The 23,999-nt window shown below is 36.3% G+C and overlaps 1 protein-coding gene across 3 annotated transcripts in view; it reads left to right on the forward strand.

The window, feature by feature from the left end:
* Window positions 1-824: 824 nt before the first annotated feature.
* ccdc186 (coiled-coil domain containing 186) overlaps window positions 825-23,999 on the forward strand; it is a 28,822-nt gene continuing 5,647 nt past the window's right edge. Inside the window, exons 1-15 of one of the 3 annotated variants that reach the window (XR_016091090.1) lie at window positions 825-933; window positions 5,473-6,163; window positions 7,428-7,554; window positions 8,535-8,663; window positions 10,569-10,781; window positions 11,475-11,594; window positions 11,964-12,068; window positions 13,253-13,351; window positions 14,413-14,499; window positions 15,708-15,850; window positions 17,288-17,543; window positions 18,123-18,312; window positions 19,452-19,532; window positions 20,135-21,597; window positions 23,603-23,822. Coding sequence is in view for 2 of the 3 variants with exons in the window: in XM_088917064.1 (XP_088773190.1) it covers window positions 5,493-6,163; window positions 7,428-7,554; window positions 8,535-8,663; window positions 10,569-10,781; window positions 11,475-11,594; window positions 11,964-12,068; window positions 13,253-13,351; window positions 14,413-14,499; window positions 15,708-15,850; window positions 17,288-17,543; window positions 18,123-18,312; window positions 19,452-19,532; window positions 20,135-20,345; window positions 23,603-23,822 (2,652 nt within the window). In the remaining variant the exon portion in view is untranslated. Of the gene's footprint in view, window positions 934-1,009; window positions 1,070-5,472; window positions 6,164-7,427; window positions 7,555-8,534; window positions 8,664-10,568; window positions 10,782-11,474; window positions 11,595-11,963; window positions 12,069-13,252; window positions 13,352-14,412; window positions 14,500-15,707; window positions 15,851-17,287; window positions 17,544-18,122; window positions 18,313-19,451; window positions 19,533-20,134; window positions 21,598-23,602; window positions 23,823-23,999 lie in introns of those variants that run through there. The other 2 variants (XM_088917064.1, XM_088917065.1) reach the window with 2 other exon arrangements.

Consider the following 23,999-nt stretch of genomic DNA (forward strand, 5'->3'; position numbering starts at 1 on the left):
ATATGTGGCTGTTTTGACCAAACTCTAATCCTATTGTGATTGGGAGCACACAATTAAAGTTACATGGGTTTATCTTTGGTAAGATGAACACCATTTAATTACATTTTTATTATTCGAACAGTAGTTTTGTGTAGGGCAGCGTCGCAAAGCTGGCCTTAAAACTATTTCAAGAAACGTCCTGTACATACAAGTTATCTAACAGGTTTGCACGGCAGATCCAATCAAGCGACGTATTTAATAAATACAATGGGCAGTTTTAAAATGTCACACAGTCACAGTTATTCAATCAACTGTAATTATCATTGCCATTATTTGCGCACCTTATTTATTTACTGCTATAAAAATACACAGCCTTTACTTTTCACGTCACGTGGAACATTATCCTGTTGTGTATGGGCCAACAGTATTATTAGGACTGTTTTATTTCCTTCGAAATAAAAAATGAGGTTTTCACTTTAAATCCAATGCATAAAAGCAATGCATTTCCTGCGACTTCATTTATGCAGGATATGTGGATATTTGGGTTTCATATTTTACACTAAGGTAGTGTTACTTCTAAGACTAAAGATCATTTTTATCAGTACACGGAGAATCATTTCACCAAAGGAATTTAAGAAAATTCCCTGTCTGCAGGACCTTAGCTGTGCATCACCCTACTCCCACCCCGTCTACAGAACTGTATCAGGTATCATCCTACTCCTATTGAAAATGCAAGGGAAAAGCCCTTTAAACAGGATCCGTCGCCCTTTAAAAACCCTGACATCAAATGAAAGCGGAATTCTTATAGGCTGGGTCGCTAGGCAGCTGCTTCTGCTAGGGTAGCCATCTTTGTTGATGTGTCACCCCGGAGCGGCTCGGTAGAGGGAGAGAGTGACCCCTGGTTTTATTTTTGTTGTAAAAATTATAGGCGGATGATGAAGCGATCTTAAACGGGTGGGTGAAAGTGTACTTCATTCGCTCTTTCATCTGTCTGTTTATTTTTGTCGGATCCCGCGCTGTTCTAGATACTTCCAGTTCGCGAAGTGCGATCCGGCTGCTTCAGGTTAGTTTTGACAGTGGGCTGCAGAAGGTGTGTTACTGTACTTGCTCGCTTGCAGGTTCACACGTATAAAAATGACACCAGAGATCGTATTTTTTAAGATTTCATTTGCAAGCCTAAATAAAATTATACAATATTTCGATTGGTTCTGCAGTCCATGTAGGAACGACGTTTATGTTACTCAGCTTTAAGTATTCACTGTGGACAGTTTTTTTTTCTCTATTTCCTGTTTGTATTCGGTATCCACCTGCTCTATTATCTCTGTTTGTGTAAGGAATGTTTCTTTCTAAAATTATATAAAAGCCCGAGCTTTGTGGACGAGATTTAATTAGCTGTTTTTACCAGTTGAGTAAGTATAATTATGATTAATATAAGCCAAATTGAAGACGTGTGTAGATCTTTCTCAGAATGTGCAGCTGTATGCAATGCAGGTGGAATGACATTGACCCGCAGGCAACTGCATTGACAGGAAAACAAATGAAGCACCAAAAACGTATCCGAAACGTGTATATAAATATTTTTTTTTATTTTTCAAACATTTTTTTTTACATTTTCAAACTCGTTTTGTTGAACTGAAATGGAAAGGTAAAAGCATAAAGTGTAGTTCACAGTACAGAAGGATTTCTGACTTGTCTGTTGCTTTATGATTACACGTTAGTTACAGAAAAGGTATGAGGTGTGAAAGTGTGTGCTAAGAATATTTGTATTACTGTAGTATCATACCGAGTCATGTTATTGTAAATAGTCACTGAGCAATTTTATTTAAAGTTACTAACAGAAACTGTGATTAAGTGTACACCCTGATCTGCTACTGCAGCAAGATTAATAACAATTTTATCTGCACTTTTTATGTCTCATCCAAAATATAAAACACAGAGTGCCTTAGGTAATTTGCTTGGGGATTAAGCACTATGGCTATATGGCATAGCTGGGTCTTGAACCAGGAACCTTTTGGTTCTAAGGCTTTCACCTTAAGCTCTGGATCACTTTGCCTGCATGCAAGCATATGTTGTTTAGGAGACACTTTAAAATACAATATACTGTAACAGTCTCTCTATTTTTGTATGTACTCCTAGAATAGAACCACGAGGTGTCTTTGATTATACGCATAAATGCTTTTTAACAGTGACTATGGCAAATAATAGCCACACTCATTTGACAACTACCTTATCACTTCAATTAATAATTTGCAGAACACAAATTATATGTTCAGTCTCTTTATGGTACTAAGTTTGGTAGACCAAGTATTGTATAAGTTTTATTGCAGTCTTTTACAACAGTGTAATTTGATATCAAACATTCAAGTACAGCTCAGCAGAAGAGATGTTTCTTGGTATGTCTGTGATTACATATTTGGAAAATTGTTCCTAGTTTCAATATTAATATCTAGATGGCTGTGAAATGATACAGTATCTATGTGAACTCCTGTGTAAAAAATAGGCATGAATAAGAGACAACCAAAGGAATAAGTAAATACACAGTGTGCCAGTTGCCTATGATAACTAGCAGTCCTAGTAGTGCTTTGAATGGATTAAAGTTACAAATTAAAGGATTGAGTGGAGCACACAGGATCAAATCTATTTTTTGAGAATTTAACATCTGTGATAGAGACTTGAACCCCAGCCCCTGTGGTAATGGGGTAAGAGCCCTTACCACTCTTCCACCCTGTCAACTGTGTTGTATCTTAAGCAATAGGAAACAAATAATAAATTTGAAATACAGATTTAATCTACAAACATTTTAGCAGTAGTTTCACAGACCCTGTTAACACTATTCCTTGACTCACTATGTTTAGGTAAGTGAGCCGTGAAAAATATTAAAATCATAAAACAAGATTTCTATTAGAAATCTCAATGATGTACATAGCCTGAAGCTGAAACAACTAAATAACTTTATCTTTATATGTTCATTATGGTAATACTGTTCAGAGTTCAATCCTCAGCACAGTACTTGGATTGTAAATTCAACAGCGTGTAATAAAGCAAAAAGCTACAATAATTCATATCTCAGGTAAATGTATTGCAGTGCAGAGATAAATGTTACTTTAAAAAGAATGATGATCCATTCTCTTTTTAATAGACCTGATTCTCTTGACCAAATGAAACATTTGTTTTTATTATATTACCTTGAGATGTTTAATTAATTTATTAGACAGACTAAATGTTTCAGTCTTTTGAAAAGTGCATTCTCCTTAATATTTATATTAATCTATCACTAATCTCCTGAAGGACATACAAAAATCTGGATTTGTTTAGAATTTAAAGAGAATCTGACTTATTTTATCTTAGTGTTCTTTCCAATGTCACTATTGTAGATGTTAACATTTGGTGTGAAGTACTATCAGTTTTTAAAGGTGTCAAGAAGGTAGAGGAATTCATATTTGTTTTGAAAATACTTTTGAAATTGTTTTCTGTGCTGTGATACTGTATGTGTAAAGAGATGTCAATGAACTGACAAGTTTTAAAAGAAAAGTAACATTTTCATCTCCAAGTATTGATTAGATTATTCAACAGATACAGAAACAGTGCAGCCTTGAGAATATAGCATGATTTGAGGATGAATTTAGATAAAGTTTTAAGGATGAGAAAAAAGAAAAAATCATTCAAGAAATATTAATTAATTGAAGAAACAATCCTGTTGAGACATGACAGTAGTATAAATGGAGAGGTCCTAGTAGTAAGATATAATACAAGGTCATTGATGGAGTCTTACTAATCTTTGTTTATGGCTCACTGGAGTGTTTTAGCTAGGTTTGTATGTACAGTAATACTATGCTCTTGTAACATATTACAGTATATAGTGTACTTGATTATTTTTAAGGGAAAAAACTATTTCTGAGGTTAAATAGAAAATGTAAGTGTTACAAGACAGCATTTTTAAATAAAATAATTGACTGCAGTAGGTTGCATAATAACAACTTTTAATACCTCAAGAAGGCTCAACAGCCTATTCTTCATTAGAATTTTCAGTTCTGAATTAACATCTACTAGATCTTTTGCAGCCTGCAAGCTGTGTAATATTTCATGTTAGTTCATATTTGTAGTGGTCCACAATTATGTCTGATTTGACCATATACTGTACATACTGTAGATATTTAAGATCTCAAAGTATGTTATATGAGAAATACCAGCATGTTTGTGTTGAATACTAGACATCAGATGAATGCATGGAGCGTTTGATTATTAGCAGTAGATTACATGTTTAGGTAGAAATGGTTACAGTGTAAACAGAAGGAAGACATGGAGGACTAAGCACATGAGTCATTCTGTTAAAGAGGAATACTTTAATCTCTGTGTCACAAGGACTATGGTGTCTTCTATGGGAGACTGTGCCTTTTGTTCTGTTGCTCCCTTTCTCTGGAATGATGTGCCCTATGATATCAGGGCAGCCCAGTCTATGGCAGATTTTAGATCAAGAAAGCTTTTGGCTCTATCTGATTTTAGCTACTGTATTGTTTTGGATATGATGTTGTTTTTTATTCTGTATTTTATTTTGTTTGATTAATTTGTGTTGTATATAACTGTATTTACTGCTCTTTGAAACTGTTTATAAATAGGTATTGTTATTATTATATATTATTACGTGATAATAGTATGATAGCTCCATGTTTCACAATTTGATAATTAATATTAATGTCTTCATCATGCTGACAAAGACATAAAATAATCTATATCTAAATATAAACAATATTCAGTTTCTATAGCAAAATGTTTTTATATTATGATGGTCAAGTATTATTTTTAATAAAGATATCCATAATAAAGTTTTTTTCAGATACTAAGCTCACCTTATGCGCAGGAATTTCATAGCATGGTATTCTACTTGCTCTTTCAGGTTAACGTTTTAATTCGGGAAATGACAGATTTCATACTCCGATTCAGTCATTTCTTCTTCTCACGGCATCTCTGGACATGGGTTTGATGCATAGAAGGAAATAGGCCTGAAGTTTCAGAAAACATAACCAATCATGCAGTGCTTTTAAAATGTCTCACAATAAACTGACAGAAGTTTCACATATGTCCAAGATAATGCAATCAGTAATAGATGAACGAGGGCAGTGCTGTAGTGTGGGTCCACACCCCTGAGTTGCAAAACAGTTTACACTTTCATAGAGGACTACTCTAACAATTACTTTAATGCACACCACACCTTAGCATTCTTTTGCTAAGGAAATGCACTCTAGGGAACCGGGAACATTCACGCCACACCTCTGAAGAGGAAAGAAATGAGAAACAGAGCCGAAACCTGAAGACTGGACAGGCCTTCTGCAGGTTTGTCCTGTACTGTTGAAAATGAGGTTTGTCTGGTGCTGTATGTGAAGCAGAAAAATCTCACATCAGTCATTTACCCTGTCCTGCTGGAGACTGCTAACATGTTTCTGTCGGAGTGCTACAGCTGACGTTGATTGCTTTAACTGTGTATCTTTTGTTCAGGCCAGATCTCATAGGAGAGAATGGAACAACCTGTGTCCCCAACAGAGTTCCCAGCAGCCAATGGAAGACTTCAGGAACCGGTTCAGGACAGCCCTGATTTATCCACAGCTGCAAGCGGGAATAATAAGACCGCAAATGGCATCACAACAACCAAGATAAAAGACCGAGTAACTGCGCAGCCCCAGGATGATTGTTCATCGGAGCACTCCCCCCTTCCTTTGACAAACTCTCGCACTGAACATGTACTTGTGGAAGACGGACAAGATTTGTTTCCAACTCAGGATGGGAGCAGAGATCCTGTAGACAAAGAAGTGGCTATAGAAGAGACTAGAGAGTCACCATTCCCAGCAGTGGATGACTTGAGAGATGGTGAGGGCAGTACATGCACACCATCCAATGAGAAAAGCCATTCTGTGAAAGGACAGGAGCTCATAAATGATTTGCAGCCCTCACAAAACTCAAGCACAACAAATCCATATGACACAGAGTGCAGCAAGAAGCTGATGTCTGAAATCCAGCGTTCAATATCGCAGGAGTCTTTGTTAGATGAGATTGAATCTGAGCTGCTTTCGTGCCCGTTTACAGATGAAGGTAGTTTACCCAATGGGTTGAAAAAGGACCAACACTCTCTAATTGTGTTTGAAAAATGTGTGCAGGATAAATGTTCACAGCAAGAAAAGGCAATAAAAAGGTAAGTGTATGAAGCTTCAACGATTCACGTAACTCATCAAAACGTTTTAAAATTGATCTTAAAAATCAAACGGGCATGTTTTGACTACTTTTGTAAATTTTGCTCTGTTTTGATGTTCTTTCAATTATTGAATTAAATAACCTATCCGTTATAATAAGCTAACAATTTTGTAGTGGAAAAATAAAAAATACAGCAGGCTGATCAGATTGATGAGCTAATTGCAGCACTAAACATTGAGCTGTGTTGGTTTTCAAAAGTTTCTTTATCCTTGTATAAAAAGTAAAGAACTGCCAGGCTTTTTCCAGGTGTCCATAATAGTATACACTCACCAGCAAACGCCAGAAAAATATTAGACTAACACAGTCAAGTGACTCTCAGTTAGACAGTCGGTAGCTGACACAAGGGGCCTGAGATTTCAATCACCTTTTCGGGTTGTAACAATCCCCAGATCTTAATCCTACCGAAAACCGGTGGATGCACTGGAACGTTCAATTCAGTTCTACACATTGTTACCCTCATCACAATATCAGATCAGTTAAGGCTAGGCCCGCAGCTACATCCTATTCAAGCTCTTCCCGCTGCTCAGCACATTGCCGAAAGGAGATTTCTGATATTTTGATCACAGAATCTACAGAGTCCATTAATTGAGCGGAGTAGGTTAATAATGATAAGGCAGATTAAGTGATTCATTTTGTTTTTTCAAGATTGAAGTGGTTTGGAGTGTACAACTTTACAGCTATTTTTCTTCTCAGTTCTCAGCATCTGCTTGAAGTTTCTAGTTTGCTGCCTTTCCTTTTGTGCCACTGTGCCCATCTCTGTGCCAGTAGCGTAGTATTTACATAACGGTCTACGGCTTGAGGAGCTCTCATGCAGTGCTGTGATAATTCTTCTAAGTATAATATACTTATACGTAGTGCCTCTTTTTTCCTTCTGCTGTGGGCTAGCACTGCTTTACCTTATGGATGGACAAACAGAAATCTCTTTTGTAATCTATAATTCAGTGCAGTAGATTTGTTATGTAGTGCATTGCGTACTACACGGAGACAAAAACTGCATTGGTAAAATATCTATTCTCTCCTTAGATTTGTAATGTTAGGAGTTAACAGTAGTGAACAGTCCTACCTATCTGTAAGCGATGTCTGACACTTCTTAGCAATTTTTCCTCCAGTGCTTAAGAACTTTAAATATGCCTCGGTGGAGTGCATCTGCCTTTTTGGTAATGATTGCTTGTTCTTAATTGCATAATAACAATGATATATTACAGGTTATTGGATGAAAACAAAAAGCATCAGGAGCTTATTTTAGCTATCTGTTCGGAAAAGGATAACATGAAAGAAGAACTCAAGAAAAGGATGGAGACTGAAAAACAGTATATAAGTAACATTAAAAAGGTAAAGAGGAAAGTATTTACAGCTTTCAGTTGGTACAAAACAACTTCAGCACATTTGGCAATGAATTAACCTGTAGAGGTATTATTACCTCCAACCTCACTTGGTCCTACATATTGTTATTTTATACTTCAAGATCCTACAGTATAGACACTTCAAATAAAAGTGGAAGAATGTTTATCTACTGTAGATCCATATAGAAGAATGGCAGCTAGAGTTGATATGTACAATGTCGCACAGAATAAGTCACTAGTTTTAGTCTGTAGGACCACAGCCCATTTTTGGGGTAGATCCTGCATTATGGTATCACTATAAGTTTAATGGAACAGTTTACCTTAAACCTGTTTATTGGTATGATTGACAGCCTTGTGAACCCTTATGTTCTATTTTTGCATTACATGGGAGGTGTACGTTTGCACAGTTCTTGAGCCCTCTGCTGCTTCCATTATATGGCCAATTTTAGCCAAGATGTTGGGGTTAACATGCATATTCTTGCAAAAAAGTATCATGTCTTTTTTTAATAACCATGTAATCTAGACTATAGTTTAATGTTGAATCTAAAAGATGGCACCTTCTACAACATAGTGACCCTGGTCACCATACTAGGGCATTGGTTTAGAAATTCAGATCCAGAGGGAGATGGCCACCTACTGCTCCACCACTACTACCAGTTGCAGTAATCAGGTTTTCCTTAAGAAATCTCCCATTCCAGTACTGAACCATGCTTTGGTTTTAAAAAATGGTGATAATGTTCCTGTGAATTACTATCAAAAGTGCCCTTCCTGGTTTCAGCCAACAGTTTGAAAGCATCTGGGTAGCAGTTGTCCAAACTGCACAGACACATCATTCTAAGTGTTTTGAAGGATTCTGTTCTAAAAAATGTTGACGTTAGACGTGTTTGCTCACAGTTCAGCCTGTCGAGCCAGTGTGAGTGGAGTTTACACCCCGTTTCTGCTTTACATTTTATTTCCTTCTCTTTTTAGATGGAGGCAAGAGTGGAGGAGCTGACAAAAGAACTGAAAGCTTCAAAAGACAAACTGGTTTTCCAAGACAATGCTGCCAAGAATGCCATTCAGCAGCTGCAAAGGGAGATGGTCTTCAGGCTAGATCAGGTAAGTCCACTACACTGAGTGACCTGTTTTTCTGCCACATTCAGCTGAAGACAGTTACTATAACACACACAAGAACATTAAGTAAAAAGATTCTCACCTATCCAGTTCTTAAAAGAAGCCAAGGTACGGGGCTACAAAAAGATGGCTAGGCACCATGTTCCATACTCCCACAACCATCTGGGTAAACAAGTGCCTCATATTCTCACTTTTAAATTGATTTCTTTGACTTCTATGTGGTGTCCTCTGTTGCTTGTTTCATTTTAGCTCCTTCTCTTGTTGGTAGGGCAGTTATGCAGGGGTTCCATCCAGGATATCTGCTATTTGCTTTTTATTATTTTTCATATTCAGTGTTTCCCATCTCACAGTGCAGTTTGTTTTTTCAACCTTTATATATAGCTTGTAGCATTCCGCACTTGCCTAAAATTAGTTTCATCCACAGGGGTTTGCTCAGTTTTAAATTTTGTCTAAATCTTTTTAATTTCTGTTGAACCTAACTAGTTTAACTATATCAGAATAACATACATTAAGCAAAGCAGTGGTCTTAATACAGTATATATTATTTTGGTATTGGACTAATTGTTACCTCCTGTTGAATATTCACCTCTTTTTCTGTGCCTACAGCCTTCAGTTTAAGAATGAATCTTTCTTTATTGTAGATCTTTATCAAAAGCCTTCTGAACCATATTATATTCTCTGTTTTTATCCTATATTAATGTTGTTTATTCAAAGTAAGCAGGAGCCACCTCTTCTAAATCCATTTTGAATACACTGATGGCTATCCTGTGAAACTACAGTAGATAACATTATACTGCATTACATTTTGTTTAATTCACAGTATAGGCCATCTTTATTTCAAGGTGCAGTAATGGTCATAAGCCTTATCACTTATTTCTACTCTTCCTTAAAGTTGCACTCTTCCATTTTTTGATTAAGTTGAGCTGTACTATAAAAAGTAACTTAAGAAGTTTACAAAAGGAAATCTTTTTTGTGTGCTCATGTTAATCCTTAATGTTGCCTATTTGGTGAAATCTGCTTTGTGAGACTTTAAAGGAAATCGGAAGAAATAACACAAAGAATATTAGTCTCTGCCTTGCAAGTCCACTTGTTAAGCGAATTCAGTTTGACATTTGAAACCTGGAGAAAACAAAGTCCCTTTTCATTGGGATTGGCCTATCAGGTTTTTCTGTAGCAAAAGTTTGATTCATGTTATTGGTTCATTTTGCTGAACCACAGGGGTTTGCTCTGCAAAACACTGCAAAAACAGGACAAACAGGATGACATCACAGTCAAGTTGACATCGTCTGATTTTGTGAAGAGATAGTTTATCAGTTTATGCCTATGATTACACTCTGTAGTTTATATACTTACTTTTTTTAAGCATAAACAAAAAAATTGTTGTAATTTCTAATTTTCTGAGTGTAAGTATTTTAATGAGAATCTAAGGTTACCATCAAAACCGTTTGCTGGAGAAACACAAGTAGTGCTTCTTGGATAAATAATTTAGCCCTCCTGAGTAATCATTCAATGTGGAGAGTTTCCCTTTGTGATTTCAGAATGCTGATGAAATACAAACTGCTAGAGCAACTAATAGGATAGTTGTCCAGACAGTTGATAGTAGTCTTGGACCAGAAGCACTGAAGCAGACATAACAACATGTTAAATATAGTTGCAGTGACAGATTTTATTCACCCTCAAAGTCTATCCATCCATTTTCTAGCCACTTTATCCAATACAGGACAGCCAGAAATGTCATTTTTTCCTTTAATAATTTTTCAAGTCATAACCCTGTTTTCCTGGATGTGTTGGAGAATTAGCTAAGAATCGAAGACCATAAGGCTTGCTAAAACTGATTAAACTTAATGAAGCTTGGTGGTGTTCAATGTGCATTGTTTTTCTTTCCCTCAGGCCAACAAGAAGTGTGAAGAAGCGAGACAAGAGAAAGAGTCGATGGTGATGAAATATGTTCGAGGGGAGAAAGAATCTCTGGACCTTCGCAAGGAGAAGGAAGTGCTGGAAAAAAAGCTCCGCGAGGCCAACAGGGAGGCAGAGAAACAAGCTAACAGAGTGAAGCAGCTCACGCAGGAGAAGGGAAGACTGCAGCAGCTCTATGACACAAAGGTCACTGGGCTTTGACCCTTTTCCTTCAAGACATGGATTATCCTAAACCATGTAACAAAGATTGTATTGGTTCCATGCCACCCCAGTCCACTCCCTTTTTCCGAGTGTCCTTTCTAACCCCAACAACTCAACTGTCCAAGCCACTCCTGACTGTGGCTCACTCACGACAGCTCCGCTTATTATAATACAAAATATAAAGTCCTCTCTTGGGTGATGCTATTTATCAACATGGTATGATGAGTAATTAAAAAAAGATTCAACCCAGGAGCAAGGCTGTGGGTTGCTTATCTTAATTATAACTTACCTTAATATAAATATACAACTATATAAAATAGGTATGTCTTTTAACTTACCTACAGTATATTCTGCTATTTTAAGATAAATAATGTATATTTTCCCCCATTCTGTTTCTCTAAAAATACTGAAGTCGGTGCACATTTCCTTTGCAGTCACACTTGGAACAATCTTACATCCTAATTGCAGGGATTGCTACATGCCTGGTTAATCCAATCAATCTGAGCACACTCTGTGTTTTCACTTGTCTTTGTTAAATGATCCTTAGGGATTTAAAAAAAACAGTACTGTTATCAGCATTGTTTGTTTTGTTTGAGGACAGTCTTGTATTGAATGCATACTATATAAAATCACCCTAATCAATGGCTAACGCTCGGCATATTTTATTTCTTGTTATAGGAGGCAGAGGCTACCAGATTTACACGTGAGATTGAGAAACTCAAGGAGGAAGTCAATTCCCATATAATCAAAGTGAAATGGGCCCAAAACAAGTTAAAGAGTGAAACTGATGCACATAAGGTACTGTAAAACTGTATTTAATTAGAAACACTAGATGTACAGTTTGACAAAAAATGTTGATGGAAAGTAAATGTCCGGCCTAATACCTTTGTTTAATAATAAAACAAATATTGTATGTTAACGTTTTTTGTAGTCTTAAAGCTGTATACAGTATAAACATGGTATTCTAATTATGAATGGACATTATTTTTTGTAGAGGTCACTTTTTATCTTGTATACTATACAAAAAAATCCTCATGAAGTTTAAACTTGTCATGTGAAACAAAGACCATATTGAACCATTGTTCCATCTTCAGGGACCTTTTAGATCATTAATTTTACCCACAGGACTTACAAAACTGAGAAGTGCACATTTTTTTCTTCATCAAGGAAACCAAGGATAGGCTCCGAGACACTACAAGCAAATTGACTCAAGCCAAGGAAGAGGCAGAGCAGATAAGAAAAAACTGCCAGGAAATGATCAAAACATACCAGGTGTGTGCTGGTCATGGAGGAGAACTTTTAAATTGTAGTTTTTAGATTATTAACTTAAAAATTAATACCTCTGTAAAACATTTTTGCTACAGTGTGTTTGAACCAAAAAGCACAAAAACAGATTGTGTACAAAAGACACAAAGACAGCATTCTTTTATCTGTTTTTCCAACGTCTTGTTTTAGAACTGTTTGTGCACTGTCCTTTGGCTTCCTGTTCATGATTATATCTCCACTATGCCACAATGCTAAATATGTTAAGAGGACCTTATTTTAAAAAAATTGGCAGGAAAATTCTTTTGAAATTATTAGATCTTTGATACATAGAAGTATTTTCCATGATATTACACAGAAAACATAGCATGATTAATTTTTGACTATTCTGGCCTGTTTGATGTATAAAATAATCAAGAATGCAAAGAGTTCTGAGCTCTTTATCAAGACTAGTTTTCTCTTATTTACAAACTAGCATGTTGTGTATTTTGAATTGAGACAGAGTGTTGCTCTGTCCAACAATCTGTTTCTCAAATGAAAAAAAAACATGTAAAATGGGGGTTAATGTCCATATCTAAATCTGTCTCCTTAATATGTAAAAGCGTGGTTATGTTTGTCACTCCAGTTGTGTGGTAATAGCATTACATGCTGTGAATTTTCAAACCCATTTGCATTGTAATCAACAACATTGACTTAGAGCATTTTAAATTTAAATAAGGGCCTGGAAGGAGTTCATTTATGATGACGATAAAATATACAGTATGTAGCATAAAAAAAATCTGATATCTCAGGCTGCACAATTAACATTCTAATCCAGCATTTACAGAACTACTGAAGGAAATGACAGCTTCTGTTTGTGTGCATTTTATGTGGAATACAAATGTAGGTTTAAGGAAGGAAAGAATGAAACATTCAAATTATTAACTGCCTTGACTGTAAACAATGCATAGTATTTTAGGCTTACATACAGATTAAAATTTCTCATATCTGAAATAATGTTTAAAAGCTTAAAATAGACTCACTAGGGGGCAGCAGAGGATAATCGTTTTTTTGTGTCTTTTAACATGTCTTTCACTCGGGGCTCTGGAAATGTTAATTGAAAATAGAGTGACTTACCAGAACAGCTTTCATCTCCAGCTGATTTTTTTTCCAATAACCTCTGAATAACTGTTGTTTCTTGTCTATGCTGTCAGGAGTCAGAAGAAATTAAATCTAATGAGCTGGATGCGAAGCTTCGAGAAACCAAGGGTGAACTAGAGAAGCAAAAACAAGAAAAAACAGACCAGTTAGAGGTAAAATGAGCTTTTTTATCATCACATGGACTATTAGCTTTTTCAGAAAATCAATTTGTGCTCTTGAATAGCAATGGAAGGTTAGAAAATAGTATTAATCCTGTGCCAAAAACTGGACTTCAAAATTCAGACAATGGCTCTGTACATCAGTAAGAATGCTTGCAAGGTTAGTGTTTGATAAGTGATGACAATTCTATTCCTTATTTGCATAAACATGATTTGTAAATGATTACTGATTATACAGTAGGAAAGCAACAATTTCATAAACTTTTTTTAACATTTCTTGGAAATAAGAGCTTAAAGGAGTTAACTTTGGGAAATGACTGAGATCTGGGTGCAGAATACTTTTCAGTAGGCTTAATTTGTCAGCAGATTTGTAGAACAAAGGCCAAAAGGCACAGAGTCACTCCAGGACCAGAAATATGGTCCTAGTATGCTTCAACAAATAGTAGAAAATAGCAGTTCAAATTATTACTTCAGATTCAAATCACAAACTTAGGTCTCAAGTTCTCCAGTTCTTGAGAGCCAGATCTTGCAAGTTTCACGGGTATCTTTCCATTAGCACCTAATTAAGCCCTCAAGAACAGGTTATTTCACTTCTTCACATTTAGTTCAAGTAGGCAATTAAGATCAGTGGTGGAATGAAAATTAGAGGACCCTCAAGGACCGGAGTTTTTCTTCTCCATTCTAAAATATGACACCTACTGTAGTTTGTACTTTTAGTACAGAAAACCTAAAAACACTTTCCTTTTTTGTATAGAGTATCATCTAAAAGTTCAGATGCTTAATCATTTTTGCCAAGCTCACATTTCCACAACATTCTTTTTTACACTAAGCAGGTCTTTTGAAAAGCACCCCAATCTCTGGAACAGCAGAAAACACAGGAGCTCTAAAAACATGACATGGGAGTCCTGTGAGTCAAAGCAGTTTAGCACTGGTTATATACATAAAGACAAGAGGGAAAGTCCCTGCATCACACAAAGAGAAGGAATGTCTGCTTCTGAAAGTGCACACAAGACAATTAAATGGTTTGGTTTTTCACTTGTGCCCTATATTTCCAGCTCCACCAAGCCAAAATAAAAGAGCTTGAAGATTTGAAGAGAACCTTTAAAGAAGGAATGGATGAACTACATACACTGAGAACAAAGGTGCGTCACAGTACAAAACTAGACAGTGAAGGCCAAGGGACTTAATTAAAACTGTTGGAATTTTCCAGTAACTTAAGTCAGAGCTTGACTTAACATTTTGGCTGTGTTGTCTCAAATTGACATTTCGGTTATCCTAAACACTGCTTAGTGTCTCTGTACTGAATAAAGTACAGAATACAGTCATTTTCTACACCAGTGATGCACATCAGGCATATCAGGTCTCAGGCTTATTGCACTCATACTATCACGAACCTCAACTATTATTAAATTGTCAGTGAGAAAAAGCGGTAAATATGGGCTTGCTTTATTGTATTACTTGTATGAAAAAAACAATATCTGAAAAACTTAAGTCACCAAGAATGTGACAAAGTATAAAATGGTTGTATGTTGGTACACAGCAGGGCTTGTACTGTATGGTACTTTTTAGCTTTAGTAATTTTTAGTTATTTTATGTTTCATCCTAAAACACAGACCTGGTCAACCCAGTGGCAGTTTTTACTGGCCCTGGAAAGAGTTTGCATTACATGGCATTATGATACAATGTAATACCATGGAAAAAATATAACAGTGGAAAAACTAACTTAAAGTAAATATATTCATTTCCCTTCCAGTGTTGAAAGCTGGTTTTACTTTTTGCGCTCCTAAATAATACTAAGCTTTTTCCTTTTACAGTGTTACCAAAGCTGAACTATTTTTTTTAAAATAGTGTTGTGTGTTCTCATAGTTGTTTTTGTATCATTGATATCAATATATATTTTGGACCTTTGTGGAATATTTTTAAACTTGTGTTGAAACCTAAGTATGGTGTCTAACAGAAAATGGATGAATGGAATACAAACATCTGCTTTTAACACTTTGATTTATCTTATGGGGATAATAACAGATTTCCCCTGAGCTTTGCAGTCACAAATGCTCAGAGCTGTCAGCTTTTAGTTATTAATGCACTGCACAAAAATGCTGCAACTATGTAGCCATGACGTGGACAAAAGATCACGAAAATGATAATTCATCATGAATCTTGAAGAATGATCAACACCAGTACTCTGAAGTACCATAGACAAAATCAAATCAAATCTGTACCTTGTTTCAGTTAGAAAACATGCCAAGAGTATTTTTAATACATTATTTGTTCTAGAATCGTGGTGCTATAAATTTGCTAATTAGGGTGTTAATGTGTGCACTGTCACATACTGCCTTGTGTCCTGCAGGTGAAATGCCTAGAGGATGAAAGGCTACGAACAGAAGATGAGTTGTCAAAGTATCGGGAGATTATCAACAGACAGAAATCAGAAATTCAGAATCTGCTGGAGCGACTAAAAGTGGTCCAGAAACTGGAGGACCAGCATCAGAAGTAAGATTGTAGACTCGCACATCTTTACAGGATGTACAATAGAAGTTCTATAACAAGGTGTTTTGTCATAAGTTGGACACTATCCCTGAGACTATCCTGTGTTAGCCATGTAATAGTGATCAATCTAAATCAATGGTTCTTAACATGGGGTATATGCAAGATGTACTTTCCTGGTGGTCTGGGACATGCCAGATTTTTTTAGAGGGTAAATCAAATTACTTCAACCATTTTTAATAAGGGGTGCAAGAATGTATTTTGGGAACCAAAGGTTGCCATTAAGGTTAAGAACCACTGGTCTAGACGAATAACTCCCCAGCAGCAATAGAGACATATTGATAGAAAAGCACTGCATACTTATTTGTGAACTAATTTTCTTCTGCTGGTCTCGGAATAGAATCTTTCTACATAATTAATACAAGCTCTAGGGACAAATTACAGATGAGTGCATTATTTATTTTTATATGATGAGGGTATTATTGTTGCATTTTAATAAGGATTTACTGTGAAAACCCGGTGTGACATGATGTGAATGCAACATCATTTGTTTTCATGGGTCACAGATGGCTTAAAATAAACACAATCATTAGTCAGGAGTGTGACTTCTGTTGAAGGTGCATTTTTTGCATTTTCATCTTCCGCTTTTCTATAATGATGGATAAAGTGTTTTGCAGTACTAAATTCAAATTATCATGTATAAAGAACTTAATAATATACCATATTTCTTCAAATAGCTTTAGCTGAGTAATAAAGCTATAAATATGGAAAATAAGAAACAACTTACAGTTCCTTTCAGTATATTAGCATTGTATTTGGATCTGATTTGATCAAATGTGCAGGTTTTCTTTAACTATAGATTTACTGAAAGTGATTACAAAGTACAGTGTACAGATCCTCTCATTAAAGCAACATCTAATTCTTACTGATATTCCTATTAGCCATGTAATAAGGATGTTTTGTACAGTACTGTGTGTGAAAATTCTGCTCTTCAAAACCAATGCTCACCGTATCTAAAAAGAGACATGATTTACAATGAGTTTTAGGAACACTGAAAAATGAGCATATTATTTTTCTTCTTTGAATCTCTTCTCTCAAACTGGGACTGTATACATGCTCAGCGTTTCCAACTATAATTTTGTGCCCCGTTCTTAAATAGCATCAGATGTAATGCGGCAGTCTCAATGTAACTGAAAGAAAAGCTGGAGAAAATTGTGCTCTTTTAAAAATCTGTTTATTCAGGTCTGTTAATCCATTACTTTGCAAAGCACAGTATGTAAAGCAGATAGCAGCCGTAAATTACAGTCTTCAACCCCGGTCTTGGAGAGCTCCAGTTTCACAGATGTGTACACTCAGTAGCTAAAGGTTATGAACATCTCATATCTTAAATCAAAATGTTTCAGGTAAATAAGTCATCACTTTAATCTGTTTAATTGTGTGCAGAGATGAGCAGGACATTCAATCCCTGAAGGAGGAGGTGGAGACCCTGAACTCCTTGATCACAGATCTCCAAAGGGACATCCAAGGCAGTCGAAAGAGAGAGTCAGAGCTGCTTGGCTTCACCGAGAAGCTGACCAGTAAAAATGCCCAGCTGCAGTCCGAGAGCAACACACTGCAAACACACCTGGATCAATCGACGAATAGGGTGAGGGATCTGGAGAGCCAGATAGAAGAGAAGGAGCGCAGCAATGCTGACCTGGTGAGTTTGCGCAGCTCCCAGAATGTGGCCGTCCTTCGGGGTGAGTCGCAGCGCTTTGAGCTGGCTATGCCAGCCTTCTTTAACTCCAGCTCTGCTTATTTCCCAGGTCTGAAGTAGGTATTAGTTTCAAGGGTTTTGTGAAACTTGCCAGACATAAAAAACAGCAGATGAACACACTGGCTGGTTTTTGCGCTAATGAGATAAGGGCCAGCAGACCTTTTTTCTTGTTTTTGTTAAAACTGTTTTATGCACTCAGGTTTGCCTCATTAAAGCTGCAAAATAAAAGCACAGACTTGTTCTCAGCGGGCTCACACTACTTGGAGAAACTATTCCTTATACAAATAAAACACCTTATTTGCATAAGGAAGTTTTCATTTTAATACCTGATGATTATCCCATCGTTTCCCTTTGCGTTGAGTTTCTAATTAACTTTTGACATTCCTGGAAAAAAAAAAACCTTTGTGTCCATATTGTACATTAACGTGTCAGGGAGGTTGTGTTTCCAGTTTATGTGCTGCTGACAGTGTTGCGTGATACATCAATCAAACTGGCTTTGTTTCCCCCCCCTTCCCATTTCAGACAGAGAGACTACAGAAGGAGGAACAGCTCAGACAGGAGGAAGTCCACACCCTTCAAAATGAGAGATCATCCCTACAGAAAGAAACGGCAGAATTGAAAACGCGCATTGAAGAGCTAAAAGATGACCTTGTTACGCACAAGAGGAAGCAGACTGCAAATATTAAAGATCTCACCAAACAGCTTTTACAGGGTGAGTGAGTCCATGTAATGGAAATCCCATGTGGTAATAACTACATGAAATGGAAAAAAGGTTCAGGAGAAAGACAGTAGCCCATTTATTTATTAAATTAGCAGACATTTAAAGTATTAAAAAATGTAGAACATTGAACAGCTTATAAACTAACCAATATCTATGGTGTATAAACAGATAAGTAGACTGATACAGACACTGGAGTAGAAATAATTATTTTACAACAAAATATATTATGGACAGTACAGTATCATTGCTCATTTCCACTTGTTGATCCATTTCTGAAATCTTAATTGTTTTAGACATTAATTCTTCATAGGATAATATACTGTATGTACAGTTTTTAACAATTAGTCCATTCTTCGTGTGTCTTTATCTGTAGAAGCACACTTTTAACATTCAATAATGAAGAAATGAGGAGAATTATTGACTGACCTGTTTTCATCTCCTTTGATTGCTGTCATTAACTTTAGGGTTTTTTTAAGAAACAAAACAAGGAATTTTCACAAATCCCTCACCTCCACAAATGTTAAAACATCTGGTTGATAGAAAAATTTTAACGAGGTGGTCCAGTTTAAGTAAAGGGTCCTGTTACTGACTCGTGTTGTTTTAAGCAATATAATTAATCTCTTTTGATGAGATATTAAACGAAGTGCCTGCTATAAAGTGACTGTAGCAGCTGTTGATGCGTTATTCATCCACTAATCTCTGTAACTCATTTTGGATAGAGACATCTGCTTACTGACAACCATTATCATCATTTTAAGGGATATATTAAGACCTCTTGTGTTCCTTTTGTATTCAGCCAAGTCTCGCTGCTTTTAAATAGAACCTTTTTACTTATTATAGTACATTATTAAGCATGCAGCAGTTGCCATTTAATAGATAGTTCGCGAGTCTGAGATTGAAGATACACAACCTATACAGCGTGCAATGTGGTAATAATACCACATTGAAAAGACTTTGTGAAGTAAAAAAAAATATTTGTTTGAGAAGAAGACAATCAGTTCCATTTGTTTAGATATACCCAGATGTAGATTCCTCATTCAATTTGACTGACAGAATTGATGGATGATATGAAAATACTGTAGATACAACAGAATGACGCTCACCTGCATGTACTGTATCCTGCCAAACAGCTCGGAAAAAACTGGATCAAATGGAAAATGGCAACTATGACAAAGAAGCTAGCAGCATGGGGAGCAGGTCCAGCTCATCAGGTAAAGTCAATGGAAATTATTTTTCTCCAAGTTGGCTATACGTTTTAAAAGTGACATATGCTAATCTGTTTTATTTAAAAGCTGAAAAACATTCTGAATTATGAATGGTGTGAAATACCCATACCAGCTGTTGGGATGTCCCCTCTAATCCCTCGAATAAAGTTACAGATCATCCCAAGCAATTGCTAATCTTTCATATCCTACTGTTGATCCCACCCTCTTACTTAACTTATCTTGCTTCACAACGTTTTCAGTACTCAGATAAATCCGTTCAGATCTGGGATTTTTAGATTGTTATGCCCCAGGAATTTGGAAGACAGAAGAAATGAGAAATCCCCTCAGGAAGCTCCTGATGAAAATATTTTTACGCACTCATGTTAAGACTTCCTTCAGTAGTGTTTAGTTTTGCAGAAACCCTCTGGGATTATTGTGCATGACAGGTGCTAGAGAAAAATATTGATTGCTATACAGTAAGCGGTTTGCTGTAAATGCAGAGTGGGTTTGAAATTGCTTTTCTGTGTTATGCCATTTAAAAGTGTTTAAGGTTGTCATCCTTTTTTCGTTTTTTCTTCTCCTTCCTCTCAAACTCTTACCACCGCTAGGCTCCCTGAACGCTCGGAGCAGCAACGAAGACCGTTCGCCTGAGAACTCCGGCTCCTCGGCCGTCGTGGACAGCTTCCCCGAGGTGGACAAGGCCATGCTCATCGAGCGCATTGTGCGTCTGCAGAAAGCCCACGCACGCAAGAACGAGAAGATTGAGTTCATGGAAGACCACATCAAGCAGCTGGTGGAGGAAATTCGAAAAAAGACCAAGTGAGTCTGAACAGCCCCGTTTTCATGGATGTCTGAGTAATGTCAGACGGAAACTCTTGGCCCATCCAATTCACTGATGGAATACTTGGATTCCATGCACATGGCTGAATCAGGGATTGTTTTTTTTCTCAACTAAAACACTTGGAAGATAATTCCCTGCTCGGTCATCAGCTTTTGTCTCCTAATAATATTAAGGGGTTTGAACTTGAGTTCAGGAATAAGTTGTGCTTGGCTATTTTGAGATAGCCCTAGCCAGCAACACAACTGCCACCCACTCAGTCTTTATTGAGCAAGATTGCTCTTCATATTAAAACGTTCATTATTCTTTTCTGACATTGCGTGCCATCAGCCTATTTATAGGTCTGGACTGTGATGCGTTAGTAGGATAGCAAAATTATATTGGAATAAATGATTTGGTACAGATATTGATAAATAATTGAGCACATAAGCAGTGTAAAATGCATCAAGCATTTAAAGAAAATGTCATCAGAACACAAAGCATTTCCAAAGGTCAATGGTGAGAGATCATGGATTAGTTATAATATGAAGTTAATATTAAATATTGTATATTTAATGTTGATTTGTAGTTATCACAACTAAGTGAAAATAGGTTATGGCAGAGCCTAGTGTATTTTATGTACACCCTTAATTACCCATAGGCCTCAGTCTTAAGCTTCCATTAGCAGTAATTTATCAGTGTCTGGGACTACGATGCAAGAATAAAAAATGTGTCTGAGGTAAAGTTCTATAATAGTTGTTGCTGTGTTTAGTGGTTTGTTGCATGTTGAAGTTTTTGTAGTGGGGCTATATAAATTATATGCATGTTTTTCCATAAATATTCTTTGTGTTGTGCTTGGAGCTCACTGCAGTCTGGCATAGAGTGAATGCACACTCCTTTCTATGTAGTACTACTTTTCTGAGAAGGAATTGGTTTTCATGTTTAATTTTAACAGGACTTGGAGGTACTTCTTTCATTGATTCCCTGTTGTTTTTCGAGACCCTAAAAATCCCTCTAATGCAGTAATTCCATTTGGACAAAAAAATCGGCTGTCCAACAAGCACCATTACATTACCACACTGCAGCTTAGTCTTTCCTTCACACCAGCACTGGCAGACACGTGTGCGCTGTGTGAAACAGCTGTGCCTAGTAGATCACACAGTCTGCCTTTTTAATTTTTTTTTTTCATTTCTGTTTATTTTTTACTACTTGCGGGCCGGAACTGGGGTCCAAACGGACCTGAGACAGTTCAAGGTAAGAAGTCCAGTTTTTGTTTAGATTGTGTGTTTTTGTTTCTTTTCTTAGGGACCATTAGCTTTGTGCTAATGTTATACACACCCTTTGCCTCTTAATCGGATGCAATTTTAAATTGATTTGGATGGGAGAGCCTGCCGAATGAATGAATGTAAACATGCTCTCTTGCTGCAGCCTACCTTGTAGATTACTGAATCTTTACAGGTAGTCTCAAGAATAAACCAAGCAATACATGAGATGCTAAAGTACCAGCTTTGCCCATGACTAATTTGTTTCCTGTGTGTATGTACTGTACTGTACACACTGGTGAAGCAGGGTTGTGTGTCCAGTGTTGCTTTGTCAATGGAGAATTTGAGATTTCAGACCTATAATCTAGAATCTTTAGCAAACAGGCAATGATCTCACATTTCTAAAGTTATTAGTAGTTATAAAAAACTTTACATTTTTTCTCATTAGTTTGTAATGAGATTTATGCCCCCTTAGACCCTGCAGTGATTTGATTGTTGTCTCATTTTACATTTCTAAAGAGTGTAATATGCTCTTACCTTTCAACTAAGACCGCTTTTTTCACATCTCTCCAAGCCAATTATATATACACATTCCTTTAATTCTAACTGTGAAACACATTGTAGGGACCTAAGTAAGCCTTTGTGAATGTGATAATAGCATTCTCTTTCCAGTTAAGAAAAATACATTAAAAACCAGTTTCAAAGTTAAGAAAAGAGTTGCATAGTTCTTGTGTGTTTGAATTTCATTTGGTGACCATTAAGCCTTCTGTTTAAAGACGTTTCTTATCTTGGTGACTGTAGGTAGTTCTCAACTGGTTTACTTGAATGATGTGCTTGAGCATGAGCTGTAGCTTTGATGTTGAGGCCAACAATAAGGAAAAACTACTTTTCTGCTCATTTTTAACTACTTTTCTTCAGCCATGTCGTGCAGTTATGATATACAATACATAATATATGCCGAGTGGCAATTAAAATAAATCTAATGTTGTAAACAATAGAGTTTGTTGAATTTTTTGTGCTTTTCAGTATATAATTAACTAGTTCTAACAGAGTGAGAAAAGAACAAGTCTCCTAAAACTCCTTGGATTTGTTGCAATTTCAGATATGATCCTGCCTGTCGAGTCAGCTGTATTTGTAATTAGAGAAAAAAAATCTATGTGAACATTTTCGTTAGTTTCTTGTAAAGCTCTATACTAAGCTGGGGAGGTTATTTTCATATTTTGTAAAAGGTATATCAAAAGAGGAATATAAATGGCCTTTTTAAATGTCATTTAGAAAGCTCAGATGTGTTCCACTTAAGTAGTCAAAGTCATTAGCTAAATGATTACTGCCTCCTGAGTCATAATTCAGATGTGGAGTATGACAGGAATTCGGAGGCAACAGTGAATAAAATTTAGCGACTATATAAGTCACTATCATCATGAATTACTGATTTTGTAACAGATTTGTATTATTTTAATTTTTTCTGAGCATACAAAACAGATGCCAAAAGTTAGGAAAATTGAAAAATGCAAATACAAAAGAATGGAGTAATAATTTAATGAGCACCATGCACAAGTAAGAAATATTGTTTAGAATACAGAAATAGATGAAGAAATGTCTCCATAAATTGGTCATATCCCTACACTAACAAAATCTATAGAAAAGGAGCCTATTAGTATTTAGGGACAGGTAGTAACAAGGACAAGTTATGTATAATAACATCTATTGTACATTCTGTATTGTCCCAGGACATTTCTTCATCTACAGTATCCAAATCCCTATTCCAGATAATAACAGCTGCTAAAGGTTTGCATGAAGTTTCTTAAAAGAAAAATATAAATTGGGGACATTAATTATTTTGTTTTGCTCCTAACAGATTTTGTAGTATAGAGAGACATAAAGAAAAAGGTGCATTATTGATTTTTATAAATATACAAATTACTGTATGAATGTTTGCTCATATTGGTGTTTGTTTAAAGAAATGTGTATTCATTCAATTTTCACCTTCTTTTCAGAATAATCCAGAGCTATGTTTTACGGGAGGAGTCTGGTGCTTTGTCGTCAGAAGCCTCCGATTTTAATAAAGCTCATCTGAGCCGACGCGGAGGCATTATGGCATCACTTTATACCTCGCACCCAGCGGACAGTGGGCTCACCCTGGAGCTGTCATTAGAAATCAACAGAAAGCTACAAGCTATCTTAGAAGACACACTTCTCAAGAACATCACACTGAAGGTATGTCCCTTCTGTGGAACATTGGTTCAGGGCTTTCCCCACTCTGGTCTGGGAGGAATCCTGTGCTTTCAGTCTCTAATTAGAATTCAGATTGAACTGGTTGCTCTGTTAAACCTTTAAAATGTTTTCTAGGCTATTATTATTGTACCATAGAAAACTACCCTACTGTTTTTTTTT

The sequence above is a fragment of the Atractosteus spatula genome, chromosome 5 (assembly GCF_055471065.1).
Source record: "Atractosteus spatula isolate fAtrSpa1 chromosome 5, fAtrSpa1.hap1, whole genome shotgun sequence".
Lineage (NCBI taxonomy): Eukaryota > Metazoa > Chordata > Actinopteri > Semionotiformes > Lepisosteidae > Atractosteus > Atractosteus spatula.